The sequence below is a fragment of the Notolepis coatsorum genome (assembly GCF_963971535.1).
Source record: "Notolepis coatsorum genome assembly, chromosome: 11".
Taxonomy (NCBI): domain Eukaryota; kingdom Metazoa; phylum Chordata; class Actinopteri; order Aulopiformes; family Paralepididae; genus Notolepis; species Notolepis coatsorum.
The window spans coordinates 110,444,016-110,463,940 of NC_140175.1; the positions used below are offsets into that span (position 1 = coordinate 110,444,016).

Below are 19,925 nucleotides of genomic sequence, written 5' to 3' on the forward strand. Positions count from 1 at the left end.
AGCTCCAGTGACCTCTATATTGGTCAGAAAGATTCACATCCTAGCTTGAATGAAAGATTACATAGTCCCCTTTAATGATATCAAAGACAATATTGTGAAACATTGACAGATGTCCTCTACGTGAGTCTAAAGCAGGATATGCACCAGCATCTGAAATGCAATTTCCTGAGGGGGTGGGTATACTTCATGACTTGATTATGATAAACCACTCCGGAAGGGCTATCATACCAAAATATCATCTAAAGACAGATCTTTGAAAAATGATATGCACGTTTCGTCACCTGAGTGGTACAGACAAGTGAAATTTTGGCCTCTGGTCCATGGACTATATAGCTTGGCAGAGAAAGTGCAGATGAATGAAAACTTTATTTAACAGATTGCAGAATGGGTACAATACAGTACGGCTGAACACACAATTGTTAAGGGGATGCAGACCAGAGAAAGACGTTTGTCTTGTTTACATCAGGGTCCCCCATTTTCAATTCATATTGACATTATGACATACTCAACATACATGACATTTATGGCATAGGGACATACAGGTATTTAGTACTGATACATTTGTGACATATATACAGTATTCAAATATACAGTACCGTTACCCATAGATCCTGACAGAGTATATACATATCGACTTGGAATTGGTCGCTCCTTGTTCAGGAGGCTCAAACGTATAAAAGTCTATTGGATCATGTCTCCAGCACCCAGACAGCCGTAGCTACAACCACTTAATATCAAGGCTCTAATCCATTCATTCATTGTCTCCCCCCGCTCTCTCCTCCATGAGCTCAATGTAACGCGGTAGTGCAGTGGTTTATAAGCACAACATCCTTTCCGCATAGCGCTGGTCTACGGTGTTACCTGGTGGACTCCCTCAGACGATGTAGAAAATCCATGATACAGGTGAAATAAAACAAGGGGACTTAATAAGAAAAAAAATAATCAACGCTTGAAAAGAGTTTTGATGTTTTATTTTTGTACAAAACAGATCTGTCCTCACCGCCCTCCTCAGACTCCTTCAGAACAAAAGCATCCAAAACAAAGACAAAAAATAAATGACGTCAAGCCGGACAACGGTGCTTCATCTTCTGCATCGACACGAGAAACACATGGTTCCAAACGGAAAGGCTAGTAAAAAGGTTGAGGCTCGTCACTCGCCTGATTCGGTATCATTAAATTCCCCTCTCTCTTCCGGGGATCTTCATTTATTAAACCATGTACAGTAAACAAATAGAAACGACACGCGGACATGGTTTGTAGCAAGTGCAGCTTCACACAATCCCATCTGAAATACATACAAGACCGGCTGATGTGGTTAAGATTGGAGAAGAGTGGATTCTTTTTAAAAGGGGGAGACAAATCTCTCCCCCCTTTTACTTATCAAGTGTGCTGTACGTACGAAACTGTAAAATATAAAAACGAAATAAAAACTAAAAACGGGCATTGCTTTGGTTGTTGCCCGAGTGCATTTCAACAGCCTGATTTAACACATGAGCCTCAGACGACAATGAAGAGACCACAGAGGCTCTGTTTACACCTGGCTCTGTTTACACCTGGCAGCAACATGTCGGGCGATACGATCACAAACGGACAGCTCTTGAGCACAGGGCGCATCGAGAACACGCCGAGATCCAACCCACTCGGACCACCACATTCGGAGGTGGTCTGGGCCACGATGTGGCCACATTCTGACAATTATGAATAGTTATTAATAACATTATTAGTAAACAATTAAAGCCGCTTCACACCAATGATGGATTTACATGGACACGGACGACCTGCCGTATTCCCCAAAAGGGTCTGATTCGCTCGGTGCGTGGACTTGTTCACCCGCTGCTGACAGATTCCCAGAGTGACTTCCTGTGTGTAGATACATGCATTCATACGGGCACGACTGGAAAACAGCTGCGATGCCGGAACTGGCGATTTGGAGTATGGAATGAATATGCAAAGAAAGAGCGATACGATTTCATGCGATAAGAGGCCTAATCAGCTTTTGTAGATCGCTGGAGACGCTCGCTGGTCGTCCTTCCATCACTTGGAAATACAAATGCAGAAAATCGGACTAATACCCACAATGAGGATATGAAGTTGAATAATGAGCGGATAGATATACGTGTGCGTACCGCCGGCACTGTAGTGTGTGGATCATCTCGCCTCCTTATCAATTTCAAATGTGAAGGTAGTTGATGAAAGAGAGACAGTGCCTATAATGAAGATCATAACTGGCCAGTGGGTTATTTATTCTCACTCTCGGAGAAGCATTTGAAAAGTCCTTCTGAATCAAAGGGATATTTCACAGCAACATCGTAATGAAAACACTGCATGCGCTTCTACTATATTATCTAATTCACGTGCATCTTCAGTATCGTAGGCGTTGGCCCTAAATGTTTATTCGCATATCGAGCGGGGAAGTGAGATGCGATCGCAGAAGGCGTGAACAGGGGCGTAACTCAAAGCTGTCCACTTGTGATCCGATCAGGGGTGCGACGGGGCCGCAGACGAGGTTCAATGCAGCTCTACGAAAACAAAACAAATAAAAAAGGGAAAAAGTATGCACATTAAAAATGTCCAAGAATCACATCTCCTTGAATCCTTCCTTCCTTCCTTAATCCCTCCTCCTCATCTCCTGTACCTGCCCCTCTCCTTCTCCCTATCCCTCTCTCTGAGCCTGTCTCTCTCACGGTCTCTCTCGCGGCCACGGTCCCTCTCCCTGTCCCGGCGGGGGGCGTCTCTGGGTCTCTCCCTCTCCCGCTGTCTGTCTCGCTCGCGGGGGCGTGACCTCCGCCCGGTGACCCCCGCCTGCGTCCGCCTCAGGAAGTCGTCCACGCGCATGTCGTAGTCGTGCTGGGAAACCGGACGGAGGAAGAAGAGTTATTAAAAAAATTATAATAATATGTATACATATAATTACGTGAAAATATGGTTATAAGTAAGTTGAGTGAATTGCTAGAAATAACCATAATAGCAAAAAACCTAAGCAAATTAATAAAGGGCAGATGATTTACAGGGGGTCTTGTAGATACAGTACTGAATTATGCCATCCGGACACATGCAATTTGAAATATGAATATAGAATATCAGGCCTATAAATGACCTTATTATGGCCAAGTCACACATCTATGGATCGGGCCAAATCTCCTTTCCAATGGCAGAGTTCAATCTGGATTTAGTACCACCAGGCGCCCCCGACAGGGCAGCAAAAACAGTGAATGAAATCTACTGTAAGTACAGTTACTTTTTTATAATGTAAATTGCTCCGACATTTTTCATCAGATTGCAACGCGTTTTTTTGCTAGACGTTCACAGAAAGGTAGAGAAACTAACTACGTTCTATTTTATGGCAATAACGTTCAGGTTTGTGAGATATGATCGTGAAAATAACAAGAAAAAAAAACCTTCACGCTAGAAGTCCGATGATAGACAGGGGCTGGCGTGACCTGGGAAGTGTTGTTTCTTTTATTATTCGAAAGCCCATCTAAAGCCAACACTCAAGTTAGGTTGCGCCACGTCCTCACGTCAATATGCGCCTTTTTCCAACTCGATGCGCTGAGATTTCTATAAACTCATATTTCACTAATAACACTTAAAATCATTGGTAAACAAACATAGTGCTGAATATGTTCTGTATTCTCTGATTCATGGCGTGATATCAATCTCGTACCGGATCGCTCGGGAGGTTAAAATCAATGGTTTGTGAATTTTTTTTTAATCAAATGTGACAAATATAAATTTACTTTGAAAGATCCTTCTAGTGCAGGGGTTCTCAAACCTATTTATACCACAACCATTCTATTTAGGAATTCTTTTGGCGACCCCACTAACTCATTGACTGCCAAAAACGAGTATTAATTAGTTTTTGGCGCCCATGTGATGAATGCCAAAAACGAGTATATTCGTTGTATGTTTTAACTTTGTTATTATGATACTAGACAGTCCCCCTGACCTTCTGTATGGATTTTGTAACATTATGATGACGATCGAATCCCGATAGGTGGCAGTCTCGCCTACCTTTTGAGTCGTTTTATTTGCTAGGAGGGCGGCGCTTGATCAAGCAGCAGCTTTTTGTCTCGCCAGTAACGGCAAATCAACTATTATTTGCTTACTCATGTTCAGTCTATTCTCCCAGTATATTCACGCTGACCCTTTGTACACAAGACAAGAGCTACCGGACATTGGTTCACATGTCGGATTACTGGATATTTCCATCTTTTTCAATGGACAGTACGACATCGTCAGACCTCCGGGCACACCGGGTCTGTTTACATCGCCTCCCAGGAAAAGGAGGCCTTGTGCGTGGCGAGGGATCGAAAGCAGAAGCGGGGCCGCAGAGCTGGCGACTAGAGACTAGTTTCCTGTGGGGGGTTTTGCACTCGGGCAGCAAACTGACTCGGCAATGGCGATTGTGTGTAGCGAACTATTGGCGATTATTATGAAGAGGAAAAAAAGGTGATGATAAGGTGCGTTTTCACCAGACTACGTTGGACTCAGCATTTCTTGTAAATCATAAAAATACTAAAGTCAAACCGGCAGAGGATAACGTTATCTGTTCGCCGCGCCCCAGTAGTCGCCACAGCTAGAATATTTCACTGAAATGTTCAGCGATAACGACACAGACAGCGAGATTACCGAGTCAGACCCAGATGAGCCGGAATGGATGCCAAGTCGAGAAGCAGGTAAGAACACCCATCGTGGTTTTGTGAATAGAAAATATCAACATGAGGCATTGGCCCTTGACCTGGAAATGTATTTGTGTCGAGCAACAAGCACGAACTGTGCATGCTGCGCACAAAAGACACGATATCTATCTATAGAAAATGAAATTACAGCACTATGTTATCAATGAAATTAATGAATATTATCAACAAAAGCAAGGGAATTGTTTCTGTATACACATTTATAAAACTAGGCATATTTAGCCCAATTATGTTGCCAGAACATTAAAAAATTAAATTAAATTTGTTCACATGCGCTTTTAATATTTTTTTTATAAAACAAGACTTAATGGGAAGGGTGTGCTTGTGCATTTGAACAGTTCCATGATACGTGGCTGCATTGTGCTGAGAAAGAAGCAGCGATCTGTATTTATTTTTTTATTAATGTCGGTGCCGAAAATCCGGCCTCACAGAGGTATGTTGACGTGAAGGGAGACCAGGGCCCTGTTTCATGTACGTGGTTCAACTAAGTCGATCAAGATGTCCATTATCCAGCTTCAGTTAACCCGATGTTCGAAGCCGGGATTTTCCTGTTTCACAAAGGTGGATTCAGTCTCGTTAACTCAAGCCAGACTTGCGAGTCAGGCTAAATGCGCGCGGCCGTTTTAGGTGAAAAGCCAGCACGTATCGATGGCAGAGACCCTGATTCTCAACGGCATTGATTGATTAATTGATTTAAGACTTTATTGACAGATTGCAATACGGCTCAATCGCCTCGCCGACAAGTTAAATGCGTTATCTATAGGCTAATTCTAAGTCCCTCATTACCTCAATCAATCAGACTATATTTCTTTAAACTTGCCTGCTGGGTTGAATAATCAAATGAGATCTTGCTAGCGAAAAAAATTTGTTAACTGTTATACAGAATTACGATAGGGCCCTCTTGCCCATTGATTGATGTATAGTCAATCTTTAACTTATCTCCAATGTGGTCTAACGGGTTGTTCTTTTGACTTTCACACGGACGACCGGGGTTCAAGACCCTAGTCGTCTCCTTTTTTTTGCAATATAGGAATAATTCAATTTGGTGCACGTTGAGAGCTATATAAAGAATGACATCCTCAATGCATGTAGATTTATAATATTTTAACTTAAAACCAGGCTACTTTGGCGTATAATCATTAATATTATATTCAAAAAAATCATATTGGAAACACCGGGATTTGAACCCGGGTCGCAAGGTTGGCAGGCTTGAGCACTACCGCTTGGCCACTGTGCCAGATGGGATAAATTCATTGTTTATACATTAATGAACGAGAGACCCGTGTTTAGAATATTCCTTATTTTGAATGAAGTTTTATTTCTTTATCCTCATTCATTCATGTGACGTCAACGGCTCATTCAATTTCTCAAATCCGTCAAACAGCGCATCTCATCAGACATCTTAATCCCAGTTACAATTAAAATAACCACATTTTTGTGTACATCGCACGAGCGAGCGCCACCGTCGCCACGGTATATATAACGTGCATTATTTAGGACAAAGTGAATTTAATATCAGCATTTTGGGTCTATTTTACATTTCAAAAGCCCCCTCTGGAAGAATGGAGCACAAAAACGTAATTCAGAATGGTATAATGCAGATCGTAGACTGTGGGAATAGTTTCAGGAAACGAGCTGTCACTTCTTTGCGGGGGCGTGGCTCTGCGTGATCGGGCTAACTTGAACTTGAACTCTGCTTTCGAGCAGGCTCAAACTTTTGGATCTGTTGGCATGGTGATCTGGAAAATCCACGTACATGAAACCGGAAAGTCCGGCTAACCCAGTTATCCAGCTAAAGTTATCCGGCTAACTCAGTTATCCAGGTACATGGAACGGGGCCCAGCTTTCTAGGCGCAGCATTACACAACACTGGGTACTCATTCCAGACTGAACGCGGTTGACATTAACGAGAATAGCCTTCATCGGCCAACAACATTTATTATTCTCCAAGTGTTTCAGAATTGTTCCGTTTCCCCGCCCGCCCCCCAACTCACCAGGCTGGAGTTGAAGGATCGTACGACGCGCTTCTCTCTGAATCTGGCGTCATGAGGGGGACCGCCAGGGTGGTGGCCGGAGTAGGGCGGGTGGGCCTGCGGAGGAGGGGGGTGGTGCTGGTAGTACGGGTGGTGGGGGGGCTGCTCCATGCCTGGGTACGGAGGCTGTTGCTAGGGGGGGGGGGGGGGGAGAGCATAAGACCTTGAGCTGCATTGACAGTTTGGTTATTATCACTACTATCATCAAAAATATCTCTGCAGTCTGAATTTATTATTATCATCATTATAAAAGAGCTGTGCAATACAAAATAATCTTGGACTTATGAGACTGTGCCACATCAAATGAATAACCTTGGTTGGGAGGGAAGGAAGGGGTTAACCCTTTCACTATCACACTACAGTACTGAAAGTAGTGAAAGATTAACCTTCTGTTGTAGTGTGGTTGTGAAAGGGTTAACCTTCTGTAGTGTGGTAGTGAAAGGTTAACCGTCTGTAGTGTGGTAGTGAAAGGTTAACCTTCTGTAGTGTGGTAGTGAAAGGGTTAACCTTCTGCAGTGTGGTAGTGAAAGGTTAACCGTCTGTAGTGTTGTAGTGAAAGGTTAACCGTCTGTAGTGTGGTAGTGAAAGGTTAACCTTTTGCAGTGTGGTAGTGAAAGGTTAACCGTCTGTAGTGTGGTAGTGAAAGGTTAACCGGCTGTAGTGAGATAGTGAAAGGTTAACCTTCTGTAGTGTGGTAGTGAAAGGTTAACCTTCTGCAGTGTGGTAGTGAAAGGTTAACCTTCTGCAGTGTGGTAGTGAAAGGTTAACCTTCTGTAGTGAGATAGTGAAAGGGTTAATTACATTGTTTCTATTATGTCTTGTCTGTATGTCTGTCTCTGCTGTAACATGGTTGTCTCTCTGATGTCTGTCTCTGCTGTAACATGGTTGTCTCTCTGATGTCTGTCTCTGCTGTAACATGGTTGTCTCTCTGACGTCTTGTCTGATGTCTGTCTCTGCTGTAACATGGCTGTCTCTCTGATGTCTGTCTCTGCTGTAACATGGCTGTCTCTGATGTCTTGTCTGTATGTCTGTCTCTGCTGTAACATGGTTGTCTCTGATGTCTTGTCTGTATGTCTGTCTCTGCTGTAACATGGCTGTCTCTCTGATGTCCGTCTCTCTGATGTCCGTCTCTGCTGTAACATGGTTGTCTTGTGTTTATCTTTTTTGTAACGCAGTATTGTGTGTTCACTTCAGACACAAAACTAATTTCTGTATCAACAGACAATGAATAACTTTTTTATCTTCTAGCGTTACCATGGCCTGCCATGGAGGTGGTGGTCCCATGGTGTGGAAGTCTCTCATGTAGTCATTGTAGCTCTGGGGAGAACACAGACAGCACGAGGGTCAACCACACTCCTGGACAGTACAATATTTCACTTTAGCAGAACAACTTTACTCTTGCATACACAGATAATAAATGATGAGTTAATTTAACGGTCAACCACCACTATTACGTCAGGAGTTCACTTCACCTCCCTTTTGAAAACCTGATCCAAAATGCCCTCCTTCTAGTATGTATGAAATACAACGTGTTCTAAATGGTAAATAGACTGCATTTATATAGCAGCTTTTATCCAAAGCGCTTAACAACTTATGCCTCACATACACACACAGCGATGGCAGAGGCGACCATGCAGGGTGCCAACCTGCTCATCTGGAGCCAGTTATTCTGTGTAATATCAACGTTTTCATAGAAGTCCGTTTACAATTATATTAACAAATAAACAAGAGCAGGAGGACATAAATAATTATAACTAACAGAGCAGGAGGACATAAATAATTATAAATAACCGAGCAGGAGGACATAAATAATTATAAATAACCGAGCAGGACATAAATAATTATAAATAACCGAGCAGGACATAAATTATAAATAACCGAGCAGGACATAAATAATTATAAATAACCGAGCAGCAGGACATAAATAACACATCTATTCTAGTTAGAGTATCTCTCCACTCACCCCATTGAGGAATACATCTCTTCTGACACCAGAGAATCGCCTGCAGGGGACAAATGTGGAGTTTTCAGCAATAATAATAATAAGAACCATTTATAAAGTGTTTTTTTGTGCAGCTACAAAGTCTTTAGGTCAAATGAAAAGTGTGTGGAGAGAGCAGCTACAGAGATAACCAACCAGTGGGATGTGGAACAGGATCAGGAAGGAAAATTATGAATTCTAACAAACCTAATGTTTCAGACACTTCACATCTCAAAGATTAAATATGCTCAAATAAATCTAGAAACAAAGAGGATAAAGAGGTTGTTTCAGGATGAGAGGTGGTTGCCAGGGAGGCCGGTGGTGAGCAGGATAGGGACAAGCGTTTACCATCGCCAGTTGATTTGATCAAATGTAATCAGGGTGACTTTCTCTTAAATCTACAGTTAAAGAGGTGGACTTCATTATTTCTGATAAGGGGAAACCGTTGCCCCTCGTTCTCAGCTCAAACCACCCCCTGGTCATCACCATTCAGGAGGAATAAGGAAGCTGAAATGGTTGCCATTCATTTGCTACACAAATTGTCAGTGTCCTGCAGAAACCTTTCATCTCAAACAGTAAAACAAAACAGGGTTATTTCTCAGGGGTATTACAAAAAAAATAAAGAATACAAGGAGATAAAAGGTTTCTGCAGAAGACCCCTAAATTGAACCTGATGTTGTGGTTTACCTGTCTACAGGCTGGTTACGAGGGTCTTGGATGAAACCTGTTCAGCAAGGGAGACATACGGTCATTGATGAGTGATGTCACGCGACTGCAGTGTTCTACGCCCTTCATGAAACAGCTCTGCTTTGGGCCAGAAGGCTGTCAATCAAGACTCAATCTTAAGCTTTCAGGTAACAATGAATAAAAAGCACCACATTGAGCCGGTTAGTGAACCCGGATCAGTCCTTTCTCCCCAGAAACTACATAAATACAAGCCTTAATATCCTTGACTACAGTTGACCACATGCTTTAACTTTCTATCCACATCAAAAATGGGGGTTGTTGAACCTTTTCTTTTTACCCTGGGACACAAATTGACTTCAATTTACATTTTGAATTGACAAAAAATAATAATAAAAAAAATAATAAAGTGAATCGTCCCCAAACCTGGTGTTGATGTATATAATTAAGGAACAAATAAATAAAAGAAAAAGGAACATTAGCTAGCAAGTACGTTTTCACATCACTACGTTCACTTGGGCACAATACCATCATACAATGTTCCAATCGGTTAGAGTTCATGACCTTTCAGAAATACAAACCATTACATCATCCACAGTGTTTGTTTACACCCCTCTCTTAACCCTTTCACTGCGACAATACAGGTTAACCCTTTCACTGCGACAATACGAGAGCTTAACCCTTTCACTGCCACATGACAACGGGTTAACCCTTTCACAACCAACTACAGAAGGTTAACCCTTTCACTACCACACTAGACTGTTAACAGTCTGTAGTGTGGTAGTGAAAGGTTAACATTCTGTAGCGTGGTAGTGAAAGGGTTAACCTTCTGTAGTGTGGTAGTGAAAGGGTTAACCTTCTGTAGTGTGGTAGTGAAAGTGTTACATTTCTGTAGTGTGGTAGTGAAAGTGTTACATTTCTGTAGTGTGGTAGTGAAAGGTTTAACCTCTGTGAGGTCATTGGACAAAGTCATATTACATCAGTCATTACCTGCCATTACATAGTCAGTCAGCTGTTGCAATGTGGTTTGCAGATGGCGTGACGAGAACGTTCAAGCTAGCGTGCGGGGCGACCGCCACCGACGTGACGAGAACGTTCAAGCTAGCGTGCGGGGCGACCGCCACTGACGAGACGAGAACATTCAAGCTAGCGTGCGGGGCGACCGCCACCGACGAGACGAGAACATTCAAGCTAGCGCGCGGTGCGACCGCCACCGACGAGACGAGAACATTCAAGCTAGCACACGGGGCGACCGCCACCGACGAGACGAGAACATTCAAGCTAGCGCGCGGTGCGACCGCCACCGACGAGACGAGAACATTCAAGCTAGCGCGCGGTGCGACCGCCACCGACGAGACGAGAACATTCAAGCTAGCACACGGGGCGACCGCCACAGACGAGGACATTCAAGCTGGCGCGCTGCGCAACCGCCACGACGAGAACATTCAAGCTAGCGCGTGGGGTGACCGCCACCGACTAGACGAGAACGTTCAAGCTAGCATGCGGGGCGACTGCCACAGACATGATGAGAACTTTTAAGCTAGCACGCGGGGTGACCGCCACCGACCTGACAAGAACTTTGAAAGCCGCTGGTGTTGGAAGCTAAGCTCCGCACGTCACCAATAGCGACAACCTGACGTTTGCCCATAAGCAGCGTTTCACCCGCAAACAATGATCGATTCAACAGCAGTCGGTATTCTGTCTGAAAAATCTGCTAATCTCATTTTATTACTATTATTCATTTTTATCTCAAATTTCCCAAATGGGATTAATACAGGGATATCTTATCTTGTTTTGTTACCCCCCCCCCCCCCCCCTTATAAGCCCACTTTTGGAAATACAACTGGTACCGAAATAATAAACGAGACTGAATAACTTTGTAAACAAGATTCCCCTGGACAAGACGTTTCCTGCTCTCATTGTTAAGAATTAAGGGGGGGGGGGTCCTTATGGGGAGAATGGCTGCGTATATGACGGTTGAATGCGTAACCATGACAACCCGCTATAGTGACCTGGTCTCTGGTTGAAGTCGGGGGGGTAGTCCACCCTGGGACGCTTCCGGTTGTGGAGATCATGTTCCTCTGGACGACGCCTAGTGGATCAGCACACAGTCAGACAAACGGCAACAACTATGCAGCCTCAACACAAGTATATCAATAGAAATATAATAATATATTGATCATAAACACACAATATAATCCCAACAGACACGACATGAAAAACTGCTCAATTCTGAGAAAACATATCTGTAACATTAAAGACATATTTTCTGGGTTTAAAACTCACAGCGTGAAGATATAGAAACTGCTATGGTTCTAGAAGGTCTATGCCTATGGTCCTATGTTCTATGTTCTATGCCCACTCATAGGCAAAAGCTGAAATCAGTAAGTTATGTCTTTTTCTCCCAATTACTATTAAAATGTAAAAATATATATTATTTTTTTTTCAATTTCTGAATGCATCCCTTGGCATGCTTTCTTAAAACACAGAGAAATTGACCATAGAGCATTACACATATACATCCCTAAAAGCATATTATTCCATGTGGACAGGTGGGGCAAATCAAGAACCAATCGACCTATTGATCTATCTCAAACTCCACCCGCTTTTCTAAATCCTCAAGGATAAAAAAAAAAACTGAGTTTGAGATTTCACTCACACAACATTTCGCTTCCCAGATTAAAATAAAAAAATTCGTACTTAGGGCCGATGCAAAATGGCCATGAGTAATGTCTGCAGAGGGTATGTTACATTAACACTTTCAGTGCCGACGACGCTATTCATCGTTATTTCATGCCCCCCGTTGAGAGCCGACAACGTCAATTGTAGTTTTTAATTTTTATTAGCGATCTGAATTCATATTTCATCAACCGAGTCTCCCGTTGGTACAGCAGCCCCTCTATGAGCTCCGATGGGAAAATACCGCCCCCTATCGTCTATCCCTGTGTAACTGCAGCCCATTCGATTACACAGGTCGATGGGTGGGGGGGGAGCCTACTCGCTCCACTATGCTGGCGAGCCGTCTGATGAAGAGGGAAGTGATTGCAAGACGGAAAGCAGCCTGGAATATATATTTACAGCAGTCAATAATCAATCAATAAACACGATCGATATTTGGAATGGCGATCAGGAATTGGAATAATCTTTTTGGAGAACATCTGATCTAAGGTAAGGAGTCTATGTTACCAGTTTTAGGATAATCAGAGCTGTTTTCACTGAGATAACAGCGTGCCCCGTATGTGTATGCTGTTGAGGAAATAAGAGAATCGATTTCTCAGCTCGCTTCTATAGCGTGCATAAGTACACATATACTATCGATAATCTAGCGTTTATTTGAAAACGATTCATAAATAGGCCGACAAATGACGTGTCTAGTGTATTCGAGAATATTCCAGTAAATGCTGTTAATGACGGAATCTTTCTATTTTCCTGACATTTTCGAGAAAACGATAGCTTTTCTAAATGCTATAAAACGGAAATGAACAGATTAAAAAACAATCCGTTTCGACAATGTTGACTGCAAACAAGTCATTGATAAGCGACGGGCAGTTTAGACACATAGCCATAATTTAAAACATAGATTATGCGTTTTTAACGCTATCATTGAAGTGGATGCTGGCATCCAAGGACATTAATCAACGTTAATCAAAGGCACTGAAAGTGTTAAAGGTAGAATCTGTAATGCTGTCCAAAAACAGCGACCTATAGGTAAAAGAGCCACTTGTTATTGTGCTTTGTTTACATGTTTGTGTTGGTCTGATCTGTGGGTTGGATTTCAGCGGGGGATATAGGGGGTTGCTGCTGCCGGCCACAGCTCAGGAGGGAGGTCTGGAGAACTCCACAGTATAATAACTTCATAAACTCAAACCCACATGTCAAGACCAAAATACTAAAAAGTAAACAAAGCCCCTTTTGCTTAGAGGTCGCCGTGTTTGGCGGAATTTAAACCAGAGTAAAGAAGGGTGTCTTGGTTTAAGCAAGGTCAATTGTAATAGATTTAGAGGAGGTTGGTGCAGTCGTTTCCGTTTATAAAAAAATGTATCCTTAGGAATTGACCGTATTCACATGGTGGCCATTCTGCTGTTATGTCACGCTCGGCCAACGCTCGCACAGGGCTGGAAGAGAGCCCAGCCGGAGCGTGCCCTAAGAGCTAAATGTCGGCCGTGTGAATAATATGGTCCACGCAGCTCCGTCGTCAGTGAAAACCTAGACTCTCCTCCGAGCCTAATCAGTTGGTCTCGTGTCGAGCGTTTCAAAACTCACAGGTAGACCCGAATGTTTTTGTTCTCAATAGCATTATATTAAAATAATACATTATTATAATACCGTAGTCTAACAGAAGTTTGTAAGCTACGTTTTGGATGATCACCAGGACTATTCCTTCCTTATATAATAATAATAATAATAATCGAATTCAAGCATGACTTGTCAAGCAAAACCCAGATGACACACAAAAAAAGTCTAAAGAGCAAATGAGAAGAAGGCGGTTAAAATGGCAACATACCGCTTTGTTGGAGTTTTTTGTGACTGTTACCGTTGGCATAATTAACATAATAAAAGAGTTCATATGAAGTCCATCTTATGTTTTTTTTTTTTTTTTTTTTTGTGGGGGTCTACAGCCACAAACACATTAACAAGGAGGGGGTCGGTTGGGGGCGGGGCCTGGGAATGCCGAGAAGAGGGAGGGGGGGGGGGGCAGGGTGATAGGGGTGATGATGATGATGCAGTCCATCAATCAAACAAAACGAGCAGGGCAGGCAGCTTCATTCAGCGATATTCTAACACCAGCCCCGCCCCCCAAACACAGGGTAAGCAGTCCATCAGGGCTTAACCAGAAAGAGGAGGGGATATGTAGTGGTAGCAGCACAGTCCCCCCCCTACATCACCGCTCAGGTCCCTCTCTCTCCTGAGGGCTCCCCTAGCTACCTCTCACTCCCCACGGCCAGCCGGTCAGTCCTGGGGCTGGGGTGGGCAGTGAGCGGGAGCCCCCATAGGAGCCTCGGGGTGTAGGGGACCGTCGGGCGGCTATACTCTACTATATTTCAGTTCAACAGAGGAGTAGGGGTGGGAGGCTGGTGGCTTATAATGTGGTACAGAAGGAATTGGTAGCTTATTGTGGTATTTCATATATCAGTTCAAAAGGTGTAGGTGGAACTGCTGGGTGGCTTTTTGGAACACGGCAATATTTCCATTCAGAGGTGTTGTGACTTAATAGAATAAAAAGGAATATTTCAGTTCAAGAGATCCTCTTTCTGCCGGCCCTTCATTCTCTATCTTAACGGGCCGTGTGGGGAGAGTTTCACCAACTCCCTCCCCACATTCGGCCCAACGAACGGAAAAAGAAACAGTTCATTTAAAAGCGCAGAGCTCAATCCTTCCCCGAGCGTCCCTGAAAAGCCCTGCAGAGTCCAAAAGGCCCCCCGAGCGAGCGACCGCTGCGTTACCACAGCAACGGGCCCCTCCCTCCACGTCGCCTCGTCTGGTTTTCCAAAAACCGGCCTTAGCGACCGACCGATAGCTCGGCCGACAGGCGGGGTTCTGGGGGTAGGATGATCTCTCCCTCGCACTATCACCACACGTTAGGGCACATCTAACTCAACACAACGCCCGTCCTCTCTGGGGCATTGGGAACACCAGCGGAAAGCAGTCCGGTGAAAATGGCGAAACCGCTATTCTCTCTCTCTCCCCCACGAAACCTCCATCTTGTGTGATCTTCATCTCAATAAACATGCCTCCCGTCAAACAGTCCCATCTATGAAAAGGCTTATCGTTAACGATCCCACAGGAACCTCCTGAAAGAAAAGGCTTTGGGGACAAATTTAAAAACAGCTCAACTTACTGAGATTAATCTGAGATATAAGCAATTAGACTAGACTTGTTGTTTAGCGTAGATTTCATAATCCAGGTGCCTTCATAAAACTCTGAGCTATCATTATCGTTTTTCAATCTGCACCTTTAGGAAATAATATAACCCCCCCCCCCCCCCCAAACATTAGCAAGTGATACCCAGAGTAAAAGATCTAACGCACCCCCCACCCCCCTGTACATTAAACCTAACATGGGCCAGCCTAGGCTGGGGTCGGGTCCTGGCAGCACCCAGGCGGGATCAGAGGACACTCGGAGCCTGTTCCGGGTGCCTGAGGAGGGAGACACCGTGGTGCTGCGGTGGTGGTGGTAGCAGCAGTAGTGGCAGCAGGGCGGGGCCGGTACGCTCTCTCAGGTGAGGCCTAGCGGCCCCCAGCAGCGATGCGCTAGCGGTCCAAAGAACAGTGCTAACCTTCCCAGGTCGGTGCGTGCCACAGGCTCCCGGTGGGGAGGCCGCCCTCGAGAGCGCGGCTCAGACGGCATCCTCCGCTTGTGGCGCATTTTATGAATAACCTGATACAAGTCAATGCTCTCGTCCTGAGGGAACAGCGTACACAGCTGCATCCCGACCTCCAGCTCGATCTCCTGGGGGGAAGGGGCCGTCACCAACACGGGAGAGCATAGGGGAGAGAGAGGGAGAGAAGTCCATAGAATCAGAAAAATTATCTGTATTATCTGCGTTTAATTCTATGGATAAGTCATTCGGCATAAAAAGTAAGCGCCGCCCAAATTTCAAATAGATTTCTAAATATTTTAACAAGAAGGAGGGCTGCAGTGTCTTTGTAGTGTGAATCCAGTGTTCTAGAAGGTGCTCTTTGGATATAGGGGAGCCAGTTGAAAAAACCAAAGCCCTGAAGAAGGCCGATAGAGGCCAAAACATGTTGTCGTTTTTTTTAATTGTTCTAATATGAACTAAGTGACTAATTCAAGCTTTTTTTAACACTTTGGCGACCAAAGTCCCACGGCGATTTATAGTCCAGAGGACTGAGCGTTGTCAACAAACCGATGTACTTTCTAACAGCTATATATATACTTTATAGTATTGCTATCTGTCCATTCTCATTGTCACTTGAGTGCATAAACCGTGCCTTCATAATGGCTTAAAGAAAATAAAAATCCATCAGTTGGTTGTCATTTTATAGAGCCGTGAATATAAGGTTTATCGCAGTTTTCGCCTCGTCTTTCTTCTGGGGAGCTAGATAATAGGCTAAAGGCTAGTCACGTTATATCAAACGCCATTTCTGCTGTATATATACGAATGAAATAAAACAAACTGCGTAGCATCCGGACTATTACAGAGCATCTATGGATGAAATGGGGGCGGCGGGGGACGCCGATTACTATTATTGATTAGCAATACAGTGCGTGTTCAAGTAGCCATTTTGACTGATCGATCACGTTGCGTTTTAAAACAATGTCCAATCCAGCTGTAATTTGGGGGAATAGTATCCTACCGTCAGCCCATCTGATCGCCGGCAGCATTTCGTCATTAGTCATCGGAATCTGGTAGATCGATATGTCCATTGGCTGATCATAAATCCTATTATTCCAGGCTGAAATCTGCGTTCGGTAACGTGATCAATGATGGAGTATGTTCGGTTGGGACCGAGGCTCATATGAAACGCCCACAGACAGTAAAACAATTTATTTTTTCAATCGACCTCAATGATACTGCAGTGGAGCGATGGCGCCCCTAAGCGGATCTGGCCGGTATTGCATGTTTCGAAAATCAAATATGCGGGTAGGTCCTGCAAGTCGATCGGGGACGTTAATAGCGTTATTAATATGGAATAAAACAATAACAACTTGCCACAAGTTAACTCGTGGCTCTGGTCCACAACGCATGGCACCGTAACACGTATAAACTCGTGGCTGGTCCTTAAAGTGTTAATACATGAAGAGTGCCTGGAACTTTTTATTTTTTTTTATCCACTTTTTCTCCCATTTTCTATATTTTCTCCCATCCCAATTTCGTATCATCCAATTCAACCCTCCCCTGTCACGAACGCTGTTTCTTGCCTCCCACAAGCCGGCTGCAATGTGGACTAAGTCATACATAGCACAAGTCCCCTCCGGTACTTGAGGTAACAGCAGTCGCATCTTTTCACCTGCGCAGCTCGATCTCTCAGTGGCGAGGAGTAACGCGTGGGAGGCTCACGCTGCCCCCGACACTTCCTGATTCTACTGCGCAGGCGCACCAACCGACTTGTAGGAGTCGCTGTCCACAACGCCCGATCCCCACCCATCAGTTTCCCACCCCCTAATACGGCCAATGTGTATTAGTATGAACGACCAGCTAAACTGAAAGCAATGTGGAGCGCTGGACTCGAACAGGCGAGCCCAGCGTCTCCGCATTCGTGGCGAGCGCCTTGCCCACTACGCCACGTAGTCGCCCTAGTGCCTGGAACTTCTTTGGTTTTTCAGATTTCTAAATGTTATTTTCCATGGCCTGGGAAAGTGCAATCAATATTTTTCTTAATATTAGCTACTCTCTTGCAAAGACTATAGACCAGAGAAGTGAGCATGAAACTTCTCCGTCTCATCTCTCCCATAGAGCAGCTCCAGGCCATGTATCCGACAATAATCACAAGCTTGAGTTTTAGCATTCAAACTCGTTTTTGGAGTTAGTTATTCATGTTCACTAATATTTTAGAGACAGTCTTAACCTCTTAACACTTTCCGTGCCAGCAGGGGGTGCCAGAAATAGGCGCTTGAGTGCCAACGCTGTAGTCAATGGAGGGCGATCATATTTGCGAACGCATAAACTATATCTTAAATTATGGCTATGTGTCTAATACGCCCGTCGCTTATCAATGACTTGTTTGCAGTCAACATTGTCGAAAAGGATTTTTTTTTAAATAATCGGTTCATTTCCGTTTTTATACCATTTTGAAAAATGCTAGTTTTTTTTACTGTAATACACAAAACACGTCGTCATTTTTCTGCCTATTTATTAATCGTTTTCAAATAAACGCTAGATTATCGATAGTATATGTGTACTTATGCACGCTATAGAAGCGGGCTGAAAAATCGATTATCTTATTTCTTGATCAGCACACACACTCAGTCACACACACATATGTGACACGTTGATATATAGGTGAAAACAGCTCTGATTATTATCTGATTATAAAATAGATTCCTTACCTCAGATCAGATGTTCTCCAAAAAGATTATTCCAATTCCTGATCGCCATTTCAAATATCGATAGTGTTTATTGATCCAACGCTGGGTGGTCGAAAGACATATTCCACGCTGTTCTGATGGTGGGCAATGAATGGGATGGGCTCGGATTACATGCCTGACAAGTAAAATGTGGAATCCGGACTCTTTTTTTCCCCATCCATTTCATTCAGTCCAATCGGGTGCAATACCATCCGGAGAGACGATAGGGGGCGGTATTTTCCCTGTTCGAGCTCAGACGATCCCCACTGGGGCTAGATTGAAGAAAAATGAATGGAAATCGATAAAAAAAATAACGATTAAAACTAGATTTCTCGTCGGGTAGCACTCAACGCATGGCATGAACTAACGAGTTTTCTCGTGGCTGGCACTCAAAGTGTTAAGCCCGAGCCATATTTTCAGAAAATTCACCTAAAAGTACATACCGTACCTAAGTAAATGGAAGATTGCTCCACTTCTACAACGTCCATGTGCATGTTGTTGGTATCTAGGGACATCTATGGACCTCAGGGAATGTATTCCCAGTGTCAGAAATATTGTGTCCGTTACTAGGCTTAAGTAAAGAATATAAAAAAATATATATATTTTTTTCATCTTTGACAGTGAATAACACCATGTTAACATTGACCAGACGTGAAAGATTGCCACTGAGCTCATTCAGCACCTTCTTGAGATCATGTGTACACATAATCTAAGCAAATGAATAAACTGATGATTTACAGTGTGTTTTGTAGACTGCTGTTTTGACAGGGTTAGGGTATTTACTCTCGACTACATTTGAAGAAAAGAAATGCAACATTAATTCATACGCTCTGTATTGACCGATTTATGGCGTGATACGAATCTGGGCCGTGTACCGGGCCCGTCGGGCTTAAGAGGTTAAAAGTCCCCATGAAATGGCTGGCAGAATGCGATTTGATTGCACATATTCACGAGTTTCCTGTAAAAACAGGAAGCTATGGAGGGACTTGTCGTGGATATTGATGACATTTATAGTAGCCAATAGTGCATTACGGTCGACCTATTAGCTAGTAAGCTAATGTTAGCTATATTAGTAGGTTACGTTAGCTAGCAAGCCAACATTAAACATTTGTTCAATTTAGTTAGAGTGATAGCTCAGTTACAACATGCTGTAAATGTCATTCTAGAAAGCATTTGATTGGACGCAAAATTTGTATACAGTATATTTTTTCTTGTTTTCCAGGAAGTGACAAGGCCTTTAGGAATTCTTAAAATTGTCCATCGTTCCACTTAAAAGTGGTGTAACCCGGGCAGCTTGTTCACCTGTCCGTCACGTCCGATCTTCACAGGCTTGTGTTCGTTCCATGGGTTGGAGAGATGAGCAGTCTTGGTGAACGGCAGCTCACGTCTGCAGACAGGAACAAAACAAAAATCTGGTTTACTTTTAGTTATTAATAGGGATGTTCGATATTGGATTTTTTACCGATATACCGATATTGTCCAACTCTTAATTTCCAATAC

The 19,925-nt window shown here is 43.7% G+C and overlaps 1 protein-coding gene across 1 annotated transcript in view; it reads right to left on the bottom strand.

Moving 5' to 3' along the window:
* Window positions 1-954: 954 nt before the first annotated feature.
* The window catches only part of ythdc1 (YTH N6-methyladenosine RNA binding protein C1), a 61,210-nt gene continuing 42,239 nt past the window's right edge, over window positions 955-19,925 (bottom strand). The window contains exons 9-16 of the mRNA XM_084325437.1: window positions 19,728-19,812; window positions 15,673-15,845; window positions 11,408-11,487; window positions 9,399-9,435; window positions 8,694-8,733; window positions 7,985-8,047; window positions 6,692-6,862; window positions 955-2,847 (exon numbers count right to left, since the gene is read on the bottom strand). Of these exons, the coding sequence (XP_084181563.1) occupies window positions 2,623-2,847; window positions 6,692-6,862; window positions 7,985-8,047; window positions 8,694-8,733; window positions 9,399-9,435; window positions 11,408-11,487; window positions 15,673-15,845; window positions 19,728-19,812 (874 nt within the window). The 3' untranslated portion in view covers window positions 955-2,622. The remainder of the gene's footprint in view (window positions 2,848-6,691; window positions 6,863-7,984; window positions 8,048-8,693; window positions 8,734-9,398; window positions 9,436-11,407; window positions 11,488-15,672; window positions 15,846-19,727; window positions 19,813-19,925) is intronic.